This window comes from Neolamprologus multifasciatus, chromosome 16 (genome assembly GCF_963576455.1).
Source record: "Neolamprologus multifasciatus chromosome 16, fNeoMul1.2, whole genome shotgun sequence".
In the NCBI taxonomy this organism is placed as follows: Eukaryota; Metazoa; Chordata; class Actinopteri; order Cichliformes; family Cichlidae; genus Neolamprologus; species Neolamprologus multifasciatus.
This window is the reverse complement of record NC_140454.1, coordinates 10,487,781-10,505,663: the sequence shown is the minus strand read 5'-3', so window position 1 is coordinate 10,505,663 and position 17,883 is coordinate 10,487,781. Positions and strand designations below refer to the sequence as shown.

Genomic DNA, 17,883 nt, shown 5'->3' with positions numbered 1-17,883 from the left:
CTTCTTGTTCACAGCGGCAATGGACAGGTTGATGATGATGGCAGCCAGGATGTTTGCAGAGTAGGAAGCAGGTGGAGGAGAGTATGGAGAGGTGGAGGTATGCACTGGAGAGAAGAGGAATGAAAGTTAGTAAAAGCAAGACAGAACACATATGTGTGAATGGGAGATAGACCAGTGAAAAGATGATCCTGCAAGGACTACAGAGAGTGAAGGTAAATGAGTTTAAATACCCGGGGTCAACCATCAGAACCAACGGACAGCACAAAGATCTGGGTCAGGGCAGATAGCTGCCAATCCCTGTGCCTGGTTCTGCCGGAGCTTTCTTCCTGTTACAAACATTTCCTTCCCACTGTCGCCAAGTGCTTCTCAAAGGAGGAATTTGATTGCTGGGGTTTTCTCAGTATTATTGTAGGGTCTTTGCCTTAAAGACCACAGCTTCTTGAGGTGACTTCTGTTGCGATTTTGGTGCTCTACAAATAAAAGTGAAATGAACTGAATAGAAGAGAGTGCAATCAAAGTGGAGTGGGTGAAGATGAATGTGAAAGGGAAGGTTTACAAGATGGTAGTGAGACCTGCTGCCATGTAGTGTGTTTTGGAGACTGTAGCACTAACAAAAAGATGGGAAGTCAAGCTGGACGTGGCAGAGCTGAAGACGTTAAAGTTTTCATCTCAGTATGACCAGGATTAGAAATTAGTACATCAGAGGGACAGTTTAGATTGAGCATTTTGGAGACAGCGTTAGAGGCAAGCCTGAGATGGTATGAACATGTGCAGAGGATGGATAGCAGATGTGGAATATGGAGCTCCCAGGCAGGATGGATGGATTAAACTGGTTTTAGTCCACAAAGAACAATCTGCTCTACCTACATGATGCTTGATGTCTGCCCGTCTTATCAGAAATGACATTTGTCACTTGAAGTAGGACTAATTCATGAACAAATATCTGGAATGAAAATTGCACTATATCTTTATATAACCTACATCACTGTAGTCGTCACAGCCATTTCTCTTTACACGCATTCATTTTTCATGCTTTGTGTTACTTATTTTTGGATCGTGTAACTGCGTTTCGGCCTCTCTCTGTATCCAGTGGATGGCAGCAGCGAGGGGTATTCTGCTTGTTGTTGATGCTGAGGAAGCTTCTCCTCCACTTCTGCATCTAAAGAGACAAGCACGAACTTCCTGTGTGATCTCCGTTCAGCTGACTTCACCCTGGCTGCCTCTCTGGGAGGCTTACAGGCTGTGCAGTCTGGGGGATAGAGAGCCTTCTGTGGGCGGTGTACAGCTCGCAGAGACGCTTGGAATATTCTTGCAGAAGCATCAACAGAAGATCAGCAGCAGCAGCCATAAATGTGGATTGTTTACACCGGTCGGTCGAGCCGTTCCTGCTTCCCCGCCTCCCAGCGACTCCGAGCGGCCGACTGTGCTCAGCAGCGTAGCCGCAGATAGCGTCAGTGGAACGGGGCTGATGGCCCTGGTGCTCGGCCCGGCCTCCATCACCCTCAGCGTCTGCCCGTGAGACTCCTAGAGAACTACAAAGCCACACCGCTACAGTCGCCTCAAGTCCCGTGGGAAGAGCGGAGAAAGGAGAGGCGGAGCAGGGCTCAGCATCGCACCGTGCATGGTGCTGCGGTGTCGGAGGGAGTGGATGTGCAGCCAGAGCTGACCCAGAGATGGCTGTTCTCAAACTGGCCGACCAGGTAGGACCAGCTAGCCAGTTAGCTTAGCTTCCAGACCTGCAGAAGCACAGTATTTCTCCTCCTGTGTGGTAGGAAAGTGTTTCAGTAGCACATGTTGTGCTATTTAGTTTTATACAGCCTAGAAAATAATAAAATAGATTCCTTTCCTACAGATTGGGCACAGGACTCTATCAATAAATTAGCATAACACAAAAAAAAAGAAAATGGCCTTATTATTTGTTGTAAATGTCGTTAAAATGGTGACAGCTCATCTGTCTCACATTTCCTGTTCTGTTTCCTCCTGTAAGCTGTTAATGTCTTCAGTAACTACTGTGTTGAAGTCAAAGTACCCGAGTATTTCCCAGGGAAGGCCCCTAAGTTTGAAAACAATACTTTGAAGCTTTGTATTCTTGGACTTTGCTAAAATAGACTCGCACAGCTCACAGTTTTAAATATGGATAACTGACTCTTTATGCATCCTCTCATTGCAACCTGTCTGAATCAGGCTGCTTCAGCTCCTTCCTCTTTAAGGTCCCCTCCCTAAAAGTCCGCCTTCAAACCCATTGGTCAGTTTCTGAAATCCTGCAGAGCAGTAACACAGCCCATGTAAATTGTGTTGCTTCTACTTCTGGGCCATCTTTTGTCCATGAGATGACATTTAAAATCTTTTAAAAACACTCATATAAAATGTGCATTTTGGTGCACACAGTATAGTGTAATTAATCTGTAACTGACTTATTAAACTTGCTTCTTGGTAAAAATGACTGCAAAAGCCAAGTGTGTCTTTTGTTCTTATAGATCCTGCTTTTCTTCTTATATAGTGCTTTTCTACTCTGTTCAGTGGTAAACTGTGAACTAATGAACTAGCTGATAATCAGAAGCTATTGTGCTCTGTAATTAACACTTTAAAGTATCCCAGTCTAACAGTCTTCCAATGTCTTTCTTTGTTAAACCACAAAATTTAAAGTTGTCTTTGAAAAAGCTAAAATCTTCGTTCAGTGGGTATTGTTTTAAAATTTTTCTTAAAGAAATTCTTTTTCTGTTTATTGACTGATTGTTTCACCTTGAACATGTCAAAGAGGAGCTTAGAGAATATTTTACTTTGAAGGAGATTTAATCAGACAATTATTATGTAGAATTCTGGCTGAAATATTTACTTCAGTATAATATTAAAATGATTTTAACCTGTCAATTTTTTTGAAACTCAATTTTTCAACCACAGTGTTGCTTTTTTTTCTTTTTTGTTTGAATTTAAAGTGCACAGATTATATTTATTATTATTAGTTGAAGTCATTCACAGCTATCAGTTTGGCTCTTGTTAATTTCAAGATATCAACAAATCGAGCAAATTCTTTTAGTCTTAAATTAAACAAACAACATATGAAACAAAAATAAAGCAAAAACAAAACAAACATACATAAAAAATCAAAAACAAGAAATAAGCAAGCCCTACCACAGTATAGTTTCTTTCATATGAAAAATACAGAATGTGTAACTTTGCAGTTTCACAAGTTATGGAAAAACAAACAAACAAAACCCCAAAAAGAACTAAAACACCATTTCCAGCAACATTACTGTCCTGGGTTAACCCTGTTTTCTTCATTCTTATACTTATTTAAAATTAGGTTTTTATATTTTAATTTAAACTGGTATATGTTTTTACTGTCTTTTATTTCTTCTGTTAGACTGTTCCATAATTTAACTCCTGCAATTGAGATAGACATAGATTTTAAAGTTGTTCTAGCACTTTGTATTTTTAAATTCCATTTCCCTCTTAAGTTATACCCACCTTCTCTTTCTATGAACAATTTACAGATTTCTTTTGGAAGCAATTTATTTCTTACTTTATACATTATTTGCGCTGTTTTAAGTCCAAGTCTTGGAATTTAATAGCTTGCATTTTGACAAAGAGTGCATTTGTATGGTCCCTGTACCCCACAATGAAAATGTTAAAATGCTTACTGGCTGTATGTCAGCAGTGCTGTAATGTTTCAGATTCCTTGTGAAGGACCCCCAAAATGACCTCCAGCTCAAAAAATTCAAATTGTCCCAAGGAGACATACTTGACATGATGTGTACAGTACTCTTCAGCAGAGGTTGAAAAATAAGAATTTTTATTTAAACAAGTCATAAACAAGCAGCCCTAAAGGTGTTCAGAGAAATATAAATTTGAACATTTACATTTAAAACTCGGGCACAGTCTGCGACTGTTATGTTACTTTACAGTCACACACTGGTTAAAAAGTACAATTAGACAAACTGCTACAAAAAGAATCACAAAAGTGACAAAGAAACACTTAAAGGCTACAAAGAAACTTGTAACATCTACAGGACACAATATTGCTACAAAGAGACACTTACTGGCTACAAAGAGATAGTTGTTGATAACAAAGACACACAACAGCTACAAATAGACACATGATGGCTGCACATAGACAACCAGCTACATATGGGCACAAAATGAAGAGATACACAGTGACTACAAAGATCTCTCTGTGGGCAGCAGCACAGATACACACCTCTCTGAGCAGATGTGAGCATGGAAGTGTAAAAGTACATGATTTTGTAAATAAAAATACAAAAGCAACACCGCCTATTAAAACAGGACTTTGAGAATCACGACCCTCAGAGGTCCTTCCTAATCTCACATTAAGATTTTTTTTCAAAGTTAACCGACTCAGCATCTCTCTGCACAGCTCTCATGTGGCCATGTGTGATATGTCTTGAGGGAAGCAAGAACTGCTGTCAGAGTGTGTGTGTGTGTGTCTGTGTGTATGACCTAGAAGTGTAGCACTTCCTGTTATTTTCAGACATGCTGATGATGCCTGATAACTGGATGCCTCAGACTTTTTTCTTTTCATCCCAGGCTTATCAACATCGGGTACCATAACAATCCCACTGCCGTAACGTCTCTTTTAACTTGTGATCTGCTGAATTGATTCCAAGGTTGACGTCATGTCTAAAATTTCTCAGATGTGTTTGTGAATAAACATCAACTTTTTTTTCTCTCTCGTTTTTTGTGCATGCGTGGAAATGAAAGACTCTGCGGGGTAAAAAAAAAAAAAAAAATCGCAGAACGCAAAGGAAGTACAGGAAGTCGTTGACTTCTGACTTTGTGCCAAAGCACAGTTATGTGTCTGTTGTAGATGTGCACACGATTTGAAGCAGGTGAAACATTGAGACCTCTTTAAAAATGACTGCAAACAGAAGTAAATGGGAACGATTTTGTCCTTTTCAAATACGTAATTGTTCGTGTTAAACTCAACTTTTAAAACGTTCTCAACTTTCTTTATAATTAGCCCCAAACCATAGGATTGTCTTTACAAAGCTGAATAGTGGATCAGGAAATTACAAGGAACGTTTCCAGGTAATTACAAGGACAAAAACTAAACTTGTTACGCTTTCACTGTTTGAGGAAGTCTGACGTGTGCCACTGAGCCTGAGGAGAAGAGACTGAGCTAGTATGAGGCCTGTTACCTCAGGCATCAGCGGAAATTAAGGCATTGTTGCAGAGCACATATATTTCAGGTTAGCCTGCTAGTGTGTTTGGAGGATGCCAGTGGAATGAAAACATTGGTAATCAGATGCAGGATGTTTGTGCAGTATAAGGTGGAGAGAGGATTGTACTGCACCGGCCCAGAACCTCAGGTTCTAATAGCTGGTTCCACTCAGTTCTTGTTCACGATTAGTAAAATCAGTGTTCAGAAATTCCCCCAAAAAACACATGTACTTAATGCTAATGACCCAGCTTGCTTTTAGAAGCAGCACTCCATTAGCTTAAACAGGATAGCATAAGCCAAAACATGTTAATGGTAGTTGATTGATGAATCTAAACTGGACGACATTAGTACATTAGTGAAGGTATGAATATTGGTGTTTGTGAGATTTGAATGTCACAGTTCACATACAGCAAAAGCTACTTAAAAAGTTACAAGCAGCTTCCAGGTCACCGTATCAACCGTAGCTGAGTTAGCCAAAACCATAGACACAATGTCACCCATTGATTGGTGAAATCTGTTTCGACGTCTCAAGATGAGTGTTTCTGCTGTTGCAAAGAAATGGACGTACCAAGGATGAGCAGGTTTGACTGTGAAATTGCGTGCTCATTGGTTAATGACTCCTTATTGACAGCTTGTTACCCATGAGTGTGCAGTTTTTTCCCATGGATAATCCTTGATTTTGAATCATGGTACGAACAAGATTTTCAAAAAAGATCTTTTTCATCAGTATGATCAAAAATGAGTGAGTGAGCTATTTTCTTGTAGACTTCTATAAGACTGGAAGTCGTCTTGCAACCACGTCTTTGGTCTTCACGTGGAATTTAGGTTTAAGGAACTTCCATCTTGGCTTCATTTTTGCACGTCCAACAAATAAAGCTCAGTGAATTTCCACGTCTTCTGCTGTTTATGGCCCAAACAGGGTTCTATTAATTACTGATTTAGACCAAAGAAAAATAAGGTCAGGTGCTTTCATAAATGTTAAGCTAACATTAGCCTTTGACAGCATTGCTACTCCACAAACAACAATGGCTCCTGACTAGTTACTAGTGTTAAAAACATCACTATAACCTGTTGTTGAATCCAGGCTTTGTGGAGGATTACACCAGGTGTAGATGTCATAAAACAGTAACATTCAAAGAGATCAACATTGTCTTTTGTTTTTAATTTTAGTGAACGGAGAACCTTTAATGTATTTATTACAGAGTCATATGTGTTCTGCAGTCTCATTGGTTGCACACCTCAAAGTTGAGATAGGTTTATGGTGGGACAGTCCTACTTCAAGGCACTAGTGGTTTTGTTTTTTTTGCCCGTAGTCACTTGAAACTGCTGAACGTCACTGACTTTCTTTGGTCTGTAGTCACCACACTGCTGCAAATCTTTCCTTCCTTGACAGTACTTGCATTTTTTGACTTTTGTTCCTCTTTAACTTATCCCTCATCCTCTACCCATTTGCTAAATATCCCCATACGTGATCCTTGCGTCTATATATCAGTAAATTTAAATACGTTTGGAAAAAGGGCTAAAAACAACTTCTGTGCTGATTTCATTACATAACATTTTCCAAGTGAGTTGAGAACATGACCTTTTTAGGGACAGAATAGTCATTAACAGAAATCAGCACATACTTGGAAAAAAGTAGTAAAAATATTCATCAGTTTTCAGAGTTACTCCAAAAACTTTCTTCTAGTAGCTCTTGTGTGAAGAAGTGTGACTTTTATTTAAAATATATAATTATTAGATCCTTAACACAAAAAGGCATATGTCATGGCCAAATATGTTTGGCTGTTACCGGCAGGCTGACACTGCACGTTGAAGAGCATTTTCTCATTGTTATTGGTTACTAACGGGATGTTGGTCACATTGGTTCTGCCTTAAGGCTAATGGGAAGTGTGTGTGTGTGTGTGTGTTTGTGTTTGTGTTTGCGTGCGTGAATGTGTGCAAGCTGAAATAATGAGCTCCTGTGTTTGAAATAGTCTGTGGGGATGATATACCAGGAAGACTAGTGCAGAAAGCCAAGTCCTGATGTCATTTCCTGTCTAAACCTGTCTTCCTCAAGCTTCACTGCATTTCTCACTTAGCATTTCTCTGAGTTATTGGATTTATTTACTACAGTTCCCAACAGAGGACACTAGCTTTTCTACTAAGGTATTCCCCTGACACATCCTATGAATCGTTGCCTTCTTGTGGCAGTACCAGCCAACTCCTGAGAGATGCCAGCTGAGTGTTTTTGTTACAGCCACTAAGCATCTAGCTAAATATACCTATAATCCTGACTCCATCACTGCAACTTTGTGAGTGTGGGAACGAGCATAGATGAGCTCATTTGCATTATTGTGTGACTCTGTCGGTGTTACACATTAGATCTGATCTGAACTAGCAGCTTTAAACATTAGTGTGGTAGAAAAGCAACTCCTGTGTACTGCAAGTAAAAGTAACAGCTACAGTCCTGCGACATGCTGCGCACACGTGTCTGCCTTCACTCTCAGCAGTGAGTGAGATGATGGATGCTGCAGCAAAATTACATTCAGGGGAATGAAACAGTCAGATGAGGAAGAAGTGTTGTGGCGTGCTGTATTTTTAAAGCAGAAGTGAAAAACTTCTCTGTGGTTGGTTCCTCTCTCAGGTTTCTGAGAAGGAGAGACTGTGTAACAGGAAGTGAGGCAGGAGTAGCAGAAACGCACAGGAAGTGAAGTGAGGCCTCCCTCTGCTCAGCCTAGTTCATAAATAACACAATGAGCACAATCTACACATCATCTACATTTCGGTTTCAATTTTGCAAATTTTTAAATTGAGACATTTTGACTATATTTGTAATTGTGTTTTTAGTATTTTTTTTTAAAGTAAAGGAGCTATATCTGTTTGTTTTCACGTTTTCAAATGGGAGCATTTGCTGTTGTCTTTAAAAAAAATCATTTTCTAAAAACTGGTAGTCCTTAGCATCCTGTTACTCTTGTTCCCCAATACAAATTTGCCGCCTTCCAAATATTAATAAATTATGAAAATAACAATAAAGAAACATATTTAGATATTAATGCTTAAAAAATGTTGTAATGTAGTTGTAATGATATTAACCTGCTACTGATGTTGCTATGACAATGATATCATAGCAACATAACATAATAGCCTAAAAAAAGAATAGTTAGCTCCTTTGCTAGCCTGAACAAGCTAACATCACCTGCTATTTTAGCCCAAATAGTATAACAGCAGTGATAATGACTTTATTTTGTTTAGGTTATTGTACATTAGATACAATTACCTAAACAAAATAAAGCTAGCTGGTAATTTAATAGATTAAGCAGAATGAGATAAACTTAACCTAAACTGGATACCTTACCTGCAATCCTCATAGGCTAAAGTAGAAAATAGAGGTACAGTTTTAAAAAGTCATGAGTTTATGTAATGTCTGCGCATAGATTGTGATTGTGTTTCAGAATTTAATCCATGCTCGGTTAAACAGGTTAATTGTTAACAGAAATGTAATCAGGAAAAATGATATTCCCATACTTTGCTTTCAAAGAACCAGAACTTGTTCTAATTTGTCAAAATCTTCCTTTGGCTGCTGTTTCACTCGTCCCAGTTTTCTGTGTTTTTGCATTCCTCAAAAGCCTCTGATATCTGCTGTTTGGGCCTGTATTTACCTCACCTCTCTCATCCTGAAAAGAATAATAGGGGCATCGGAGACACTGAGCCCTTTTTTATTTTTGTGATGTGTATCTACCAAAAATTTTCCACAGTAGTTTCTCTGTCTCACAGAGAAACAGGAGATATAAGAAGTGAGGGAAGGCCTGCATTTCTTTTGTGTACAGTCTGCAGTTTTTGTACACGCTGCAGCTTTAAGTACTGCACACATAGGCAGCACTTCATACCGTGGGAAGGATCGTAGCCTTTTGTAACGTCCGTAGTGGTCACGTGACTGTGTTCTTTCTTGTCCCCACAGCCTCCTCTCATCCAGGCAATCTTCAGTGGAGATTCTGAAGAGATCCGTATGCTCATATACAAGTCTGAAGACATCAATGCTCTGGTATGGTCACATGTACACCAAACAGGCATTCTGTCTCTGTGCATGTGAAACACTCACCAATTCATTTTTTCCACAGAGCAGATGGTTTGTATTCACAAATAAACTGTATGCAGGTACTTACCTCACTGGCTGCTGCTGTGAAGTGGAGGAAGAGTGAGCTCTTTTTTTTTTAAGCACTTGGTTTCTACATTTATACACATGACAGATGTGTATAAATGACACATAACAAAAAGCTCACCCTGCCTGTGCTGAATTTATAAAGAATATCAATCTAATTTAAGTGGTTTCACCATAACTCTGTTCATCCAGGACACAAATATTCACACAAAGCACTTGTGCTCTCTCCATCGTCTGTAAGCGTGCATGTTTTAGTGCAGAAAAAGTTTCCATTGCCCAAAGTCAGCTTTTAGGGAAATAAAACTGGACTTGGTGGCAGCCACCTTTTTCTTCATTCCACCCCCACTTCCTGTTTTAGAATGAGGGAATTAGGGCTCCACGTTAAGAATCAGTAAAACCAGAGTTCAGGGTGAGTGTTTATTTACACATCTGCTCATATGGGTATAAATACACAACACATGTCGAGGCTGTCCTCTCTGCTTATGTCAGCCCACTCAGCCAGTGTGATGGGCATTTATTCAATGAGACGCTCTGAGCACAAGGTCACTGATCCTCTACTCATCTGTGACCTCATACCAGCTGCATGAATGGAAATAGCACTGGATTTAAATACTTATAGATTTGGTTATCAGATCCATCTGTTGATGGTACGCTGTATGTTTGGTAAATGTAAACAGAGGCTTACGTGTTTACAGGAAAACTCCACAGAGCGCTCTAAATGTTGCCGTGCAGACTGGCTTTGCCTTCGAGAAATGCAGAACAACTACAAGGATGTACAAAAGAGCCACACATAGACAAAAAACATCCCCAAAGAAACATAAAGACACATATAACTGCCACACAGAGACACAGAAACACAAAGGGGCAACCCCCCCCCCCCACGACAACAACCACAGAGACTCGATCAAACAGGCGCAAAGTCATACAAGCAGATAACAGAAACCATCACAGAGGGAAAATTGCCAGAAGACAATTAGGACTGTAACTGTGTGACATGTGCTCATATGTGGGAGGGTCACTTGTCTCATAACGCACCACTGTTCCTCCATCAGGATGCAGAGAAGCGCACTCCGCTGCATGCAGCAGCCTTCCTGGGCGATGGCGAGATCACCGAACTCCTCATCCTCTCGGGTAAAACACGCCACGTCTTTCTTGCAGATTTCAGCTGTTTTTGTTGTTGTTTTTTATTGAATGAATGTAGATGTGGAGCTTTATGACATTTAAAGCATCCCAGATGAAATACAGTTAGCTCATGTCCAATTTAAAAACAAACACACAAACAAACCCCTACATTGTTTTGATAATATTAAATTGCCTAAAACTTTACGTAGCCCGGCCACCAACGTCCCGACTGTCACAGAAGATTGTGGACGCCCTCAATATGCTTCATCATTTTCTGGTGAAAGTAATTACCGTATGGATGCATCTAAGGCTCATGTTAGTTGATGGAAGTGGAAGGTTTGTGTTTCCTGGAGTTCTGAGGAAATTTCCAGAGTGCTTTGTAAACGTGAAGTTACATCTTTTCCGTGCTTGCCATGCTGTGTTTCCGCTCTGCAGGGGCACGTGTCAACGCCAAAGATAACATGTGGCTGACCCCTCTCCATCGCGCTGTTGCATCTCGGAGTGAGGTGAAAACACACACACACATACACACACGGGCAGTGCAGTCGGGGAACCTCGGTGTGTTTTACATGAAAGCAGACAGATGACTTTTCTTTTTAGGTTTCAACCAGAACTCACACTGTTCTCCATCTCAAGGAATCTGGGTTACAGCAATTCATTGGCTGCATAACTCCCAGTATCCATACTGGTAATTCATCATAGCAGGACTAGCTGAAGGCTCCACTGACTGTGTGCCCATTTATAGATATTCAGGTCGCACTTATTATCAGTGCGATGGCAAATTCTCGTCTAGTTTTTGTGTTTAAAATGTTTATATTAGCCAAGTTTATGATACCAAGCATCATGGGTTTATATGTACACGTTAAGAGTGGTTACAGTCTTAGCAAGCTCTTGCTTATTAGACTGTATGTATTTCTGTGACAGATTAACTTTATTTTCAAATTCTGATCATTGTCTTTACATTTAAGTGCAAGATATTCCAACTGTTCAGAAGTCTTGATCCACCCCTCATTTCTTTGCCAGGGAAATGGGAAGTTGAAACATGACCAAACAACCAGGGAAATACAGTTTGTAAGGAAAAAGCAGAGTTTGTACAATTCTTACAAGGCTGAAAGTCAATGTCTGGAATGAACATCTTAATTCACCAACATAGCCTGAGCTGTCTTTGGCAAGCTTCTGGGGTTGGCTGTAGCTCAGGTGGTAGAGCAGGTCAGGGGTTCGATCCCAGTCTGCTCCAGTCTGCATGCCAAATATCCCTGAGCAAGATGCTAACTCCGATGCATCCATCGGAGTATGAATGCATATGAATGTTAGATAGTAAGCACAGGAATGACAAACGTTTCCATGTGTCCCTGCTGCAACACACCTGACACCTAACCCTACTCAAGTATATTTAAATAAAAGTGCAAGTTTTAAAGAAAAAATGTACTTCTAAAAGTACTTTTATTGCACCTTATTCATTCACTCAGGAGCTGCTATGACATGAATCAAATGGCTGAATTGCCACCTGCAGTCCAGTTCTATAGTCTTTCTAATGACCAACTAATATTATTTAGCTGCGTTGCAGCAGGGACACATGGAAAAGTTACAGGACGCCGGCCCTCGAGGAGTTTGACACCAAAAGTACTCAAGTGAATGTACAAGTTGTGTAAAGTGCTTTGAGTACTCAGAATAGAATAGAATAATCCTTTAATTGTCCCACAAGGGGAAATTTGGTTGTAACAGCAGCCAGAAAGACACATATACAACAAACAGTACACAAGACACAGAACAGAAACATACACGATTTTTCTTACATATTTACATTAAGGACAATGGTTATTATAAACAGAGTACTGTACTATTATTAAGTGAAATAAAAATAATTACAGATAAGAGGCAAACCAGGTTGTAGTGCGAATCGGTTAATTAACTTATTGCAGTTACAGCGCAGATGTAAACATCTATGTTTGTTGGGAGCAGTTCTGATTGTACAGTCTGACAGCTGCAGGGAGGAAGGACCTGTGGAAACGCTCCTTCATGCATCTAGGATGCAGCAGTCTGTCACTGAGCTCCGCAGTTCAGCAACATTTACATGCATGGGGTGGGAGACTCTGTCCATCAGAGATGTTATTTTGGCCAGAGTCCTTCTGTCTCCCACCACCTGCACTGGATCCAGGGTGCATCCCAGAATGGAGCTGACCTTCCTGATGAGTTTATCCAACCTCTTCCTCTCAGCTGCCGATAAACTGCTGCTCCAACATACCACACTGTAAAAAATGACAGATGCCACCACAGAGTCATAGAAGGTCTTTAAAAGCGCTCCCTGGACTCCAAATGACCTCAGCAGGTAGAGTCTTCTCTGACCCTTCCTGTAAAGAGCATCAGTGTTGTGGCTCCAGTTTATTATTGAGGTGAACACCCAGGTACCTATAAGAGTCCACTATCTCAATGTCCACTCCCTGGATGTTCACCGGTGTAAGTGTGGTGGGTCTGCGTCTCCGGAAGCCCACCACCAACTCCTTCGTTTTCCCGGCGTTGATCAGCAGGTGGTTCTGCTGACACCAGTCCACAAAGTCCAGAGTCCACTGTCTGTACTCTGAGTCGTCCTCACCTGTGATGAGACCGACTATGGCAGAGTCGTCAGAGAACTTCTGTAGGTGGCAGCGTGGGGAGTTGATGGAGAAGTCTGCAGTGTAGAGGGTGAAGAGAAACGGTGCCAGCACAGTTCCCTGTGGGGCCAACGTACTGCAGACCAGTAGAGTAGAAAAGCGCTATGTAAGAATCAGTCCATTTATCATGTACTTTCTTCTAATTCGACTAACTAGTCCAAGTCTGGTTCCCTGAGAGCAAAATATCAGGAAATAAGTTGTGGCTCAAGACTTTTGCACAGCTGTATATACAGAAAATATGTTGCTCAGTTAATGTTAAACAGTCCTAGGACGTGTTACAGGTTTAACTGTGTTCTCACTGATGTGCTGATTACTGAGAATAAATACTGTTATAGGAAAAACAGCATGAAGTATGAGGAAATCCTTAAATGAGGTGAATATACTAAAAAGATTAGAATAAATAATATCTGATAATTTTAATATTAATTATAACATTAGTAAGGCTTGATACAAGTTACGTCGTTACAAGATAACTCTTTATTTATTTGTTTCAAAACCACTTTAAAAATGCCATTTTGCCATTTCAAAGATTAGCACCACTTAGATAGCGCTAGCTAAAGAAAAGAGCTGAAGTAAAAACTGTCTCAGTACGTTAGTCAGGAGGGATTTACAAAGAGGAAGCTTACCCTGTTTTAATGGCATTACTTTCATTAGTTAAATAATGTTCTGAGATATCAGTTGACTGATCAGTTTATCTGCAGGCTTGGACTGCATTTATTCAGGTGTCACATGATTCAGGTATGTGCAAAATTCTTCCTCAGGAGGCTGTTCGAGTCTTGATCCGCCACTCTGCTGACGTGAACGCGCGGGACAAGAACTGGCAGACGCCGCTGCATGTCGCTGCAGCGAATAACGCGCTACGATGCGCTGAAATCATCATCCCACTGCTGAGCAGCGTCAACGTGTCCGATCGTGGTGGACGCACTGCTCTCCACCACGCTGCCCTCAACGGCCACACTGAGGTAAGGCAGCCCGGAGCAGTCTTTTTAAGCACTGGAAGTAAATGATCAGCACGTTAGCTGCAGAGTGGGGCCGCATTCGGTTGCACTTCACACTGCAATTCACAAATAAACAGGCTGTGACGTAACCGTCCTTTGTGCTGTTCTGGTTGAATAGCTTGGTTGAAGGAAACAGGTGGGCGAGTGCAGCTGTGTCACTGGGATTATTAAGTGGGCTGTGCATTTTGAAGCACTCCTCATCTTAGACAAAATCATTCACCAGCGTGCCAGATCTAAAATTAACAATGAGAGGCGGCAGATTTGTGGAGCGGAGCTGAATGGACGGTGCCTTCATTTCTGCTCGATAGGCCGATGTTTATGCGGCGACTGGGCCGAGAGATGAGATTGATTTACAATGCTGTTATAAAAAGACCCGCCCGCTCACACATCCTGTTGCGCACACCTCCCTCTAATATTTCCTTCTCATGTCCTTTCTGTTTATTTGTTAGATGGTAAACCTTCTCCTCACTAAAGGAGCCAACATCAATGCCTTCGATAAAAAGGATGGCCGAGCTCTGCACTGGGCAGCTTTCATGGGTAAGAGACAGAAGTGAAGGTTGTTAAGCACATGTCACAGAGATAAAGGAAATGGAAAACCAGTCCAAACATAACAAAAACCTACCAACAAAAACATAACAACAACCTCTAAGGTCTACAAAGACATCAGCGCTTCATCAGAGCAGTGCTTCGGTGAAAAGGACGACCAATCAGCTGAGTGTCAGTGTTTCTTATAATCCCCCTTTAGGTCACTTGGATGTGGTGTGCCTGCTGGTAAACAAAGGCGCAGAGATCAGCTGCAAAGACAAACGAGGATACACTCCGCTTCACACGGCAGCCTCCAGTGGACAGATTGCCGTCGTCAAACACCTGCTCAACCTGTCTGTTGAGGTCAGGACACATACACCCACGTAAACACACGCTTTTGTCCCTAATTTTCAAACAGTCCACATTGCAAATAAAAATACATTCAGAAGTTTACTTTCACTTTGAGTGATCCCTCACAGTAGAGAGGATGTTGTGGAGAGTAGTTAGATCCCACTCCAGCTTTTCAAAATGCCATCACTGTACCTCTGCTGTTTCAATGTGAAAACTACCACTAACTAAATAAAAGAGGGAAAAGGATACATGGAGTCAGATTTTCCTTGAATCTAAAAAGAAATCCTCAAAACATTCCTTCTGCGTGTCACTCATTCGCCTGATTGTTTACTTCAGAATACCCTACAGAGATAGACAGACAGTCCCTTCTTGAGTGAACAGACCAATCCTAACATGACCAGCATTCATTGTATCGTTCACAAGTTAGAGCCAACTCATTCTTATATACCTCAGAAATCTGCTGCTGACCTCAGTAAGTGAACCATTTTGTTCACTTCTTTTAGCTAGCATATAGTATAAGCATACAGTCTATTACTTTTATCTAAACATAAACTATTATCTAACCCAAATATACCCTAAATATTTTTACTAGCTTTATTGCTTTTTAATGGATTTATAACTGATTTGTTATGTACTAGTCAAGTTGAGCTGATTGTGCCGTTTTCCCTTTGCACCTTGAAAGAGACGCCCTGTCATTCATGTTTACCTAGTCTTTATATGTTTCTGTTTGCTCTGACCACAGATAGATGAGCCCAATGCATTTGGAAACACGCCTCTCCACGTGGCCTGTTTCAATGGTCAGGACGCTGTTGTCAGTGAGCTGATTGATTATGGGGCCAATGTCAGCCAGGCCAACAACAAAGGCTTCACCCCGCTGCACTTTGCTGCTGCCTCCACACACGGAGCGCTCTGCCTGGAGTTCCTGGTCAACAATGGGGCCGATGTCAATGTACAGGTGCAGAGAAATATAGTTGCTGGCAAGACTGGAGCCCAGCTATTATTGTATATCGAGGGTAATGGTGATGTTTATTTTTATTTTTATGGAATAAAAAAATACAGACTTAAGTTTAGACACATTAAGAGGTGTTTTAGTATTCTGTGGTAAACGAGTGCTGCTGCAATTGAACCTGAAGTTTCTGTGTCGACAGTTCGAGTAGTTCAGCTCGGTTCAATTTCATTTTATTTATACAGCGCCAAATCACAACGACAGTCGCCTCAAGGCGCTTTATATTGTAAGGTAGACCCTAAAATAATACGTACAGAGAAAAACCCAACAATCATATGACCCCCTATGAGCAAGCACTTTGGCGACAGTGGGAAGGAAAAACTCCCTTTTAACAGGAAGAAACCTCCGGCAGAACCAGGCTCAGGGAGGGGCGGGGCCATCTGCTGCAACCGGTTGGGGTGAGAGAAGGAAGACAGGATAAAAGACATGCTGTGGACATGCTAGTTGGTACAACATGCTAAATGCTAAAGCTAAAAACTTTTTTAGTCAATATTTTGGGCTTTCTTCAAAATGATTTTTTTAAGTGTCAAAATAAAGGAACAGTGGCTATTTGCCAATTAATGAAATTTTGCAAAGTAAAGCAGAGACAGGAGAAATACCCTTCATTCTATCATATGATAGAATGAGAGGATTACGAAATGTAAAAATATTCTAGAAAATACTGAATGTGACCGAAAGAACACCGTCTCCAGAGTCGAGCACAGAAGTGGCAACATTATGCCTTGGGGGGTGTTTTTCTGCTAAGGGTGCTCATTAAAAAACACTGAAGTCTGAAGTCCGTGTTTCATTCTAAACCTTTTTTTCTTCTCTATCCACGTTAGAGTCGGGATGGAAAGAGTCCTCTCCACATGACTGCGGTTCACGGACGGTTCACTCGCTCCCAGACCCTCATCCAGAACGGTGAGACTTCTTTATGCTTGTGTTTGTCTCGCGGTGTCTTAAAGCTGCCTTAACTCCACAGGGTCATTATTTTTTTCGCGTTTTGTTTCAGGCGGAGAGATCGACAGTGTGGACAAGGATGGCAACACTCCCCTTCACATTGCTGCTCGCTATGGCCACGAGCTCCTCATCAACACGCTTATCACCAGCGGAGCCGACTGCACCAGGTTTGTTTGCTTATTTGTTGACTTGTTGAGAATTTTATTGGTTACAATGACGTGTTATGGAAATAAAGAGATACCCATGTCTTTCTCCAAAGGCGAGGAGTCCACGGGATGTTTCCTCTTCACCTGGCTGCCTTGAATGCGCACTCTGACTGCTGCCGGAAGCTGCTGTCGTCAGGTAGCTAACTGGGAAATGGTGCATGATGGATTTAGTTAAACTTAGCTTTGCCTTATTTAGTGCTACAGTTTCAAAGTTGGTCAAATCTTGAAATAAAGTAAATGTTTGTAAATGCGAAAAAGTTGAGAATGAGGCAATGTAGAAGCTCAAATTGATACCATAAGTGTGTCTAATAATAATCTCGGACGAGTTTGACCTCAATGTCAGAGGTCATGTTTTCTGAACATTTTCTGAATGCAATAACACAAGAAGGAAGTCAGCTAGTATTCTGAAATTGATACCTGAGTGGTCACCTTGGTGATTGCCAGTATTTTCTAACATTAGTAACAAAATTTGCTGATTTAAAATTCAAAATTCATATATATCGTCCTATGATGTTTCCCGTCTTATTGAGACATACAAAACATTATATTTGTCTGCCTGACCTGATACGATCAGCTGGCTGTTGTGTTTGTGGGACTTCAAACAGGTGTCGGCAACATGTGGCACATCCTCTGGTGGACAAACTATCCAACTTCAACACTCATAAGTTCCCTGAAGAAGGTTTCTCCCATCTCTTATTTAAAGAGATGGGAAAAAAAATAAATGCAGACATTGATAGATTGGCATATAGCTAACATCAGCTGATACAT

General features: G+C 41.0%; 1 protein-coding gene across 2 annotated transcripts in view; it reads left to right on the top strand.

Annotated features, from left to right (window-relative positions):
- The first annotated feature begins 1,068 nt into the window (after nucleotides 1–1,068).
- The window catches only part of ankrd44 (ankyrin repeat domain 44), a 38,205-nt gene continuing 21,390 nt past the window's right edge, over nucleotides 1,069–17,883 (top strand). For both annotated transcript variants that reach the window (XM_085134912.1, XM_085134911.1), the window contains exons 1-11: nucleotides 1,069–1,700; nucleotides 9,117–9,200; nucleotides 10,370–10,448; nucleotides 10,875–10,945; nucleotides 13,852–14,052; nucleotides 14,538–14,625; nucleotides 14,834–14,976; nucleotides 15,707–15,919; nucleotides 16,792–16,870; nucleotides 16,962–17,076; nucleotides 17,169–17,251. In XM_085134912.1, the coding sequence (XP_084991038.1) occupies nucleotides 1,674–1,700; nucleotides 9,117–9,200; nucleotides 10,370–10,448; nucleotides 10,875–10,945; nucleotides 13,852–14,052; nucleotides 14,538–14,625; nucleotides 14,834–14,976; nucleotides 15,707–15,919; nucleotides 16,792–16,870; nucleotides 16,962–17,076; nucleotides 17,169–17,251 (1,183 nt within the window). In that variant the 5' untranslated portion in view covers nucleotides 1,069–1,673. The remainder of the gene's footprint in view (nucleotides 1,701–9,116; nucleotides 9,201–10,369; nucleotides 10,449–10,874; nucleotides 10,946–13,851; nucleotides 14,053–14,537; nucleotides 14,626–14,833; nucleotides 14,977–15,706; nucleotides 15,920–16,791; nucleotides 16,871–16,961; nucleotides 17,077–17,168; nucleotides 17,252–17,883) is intronic.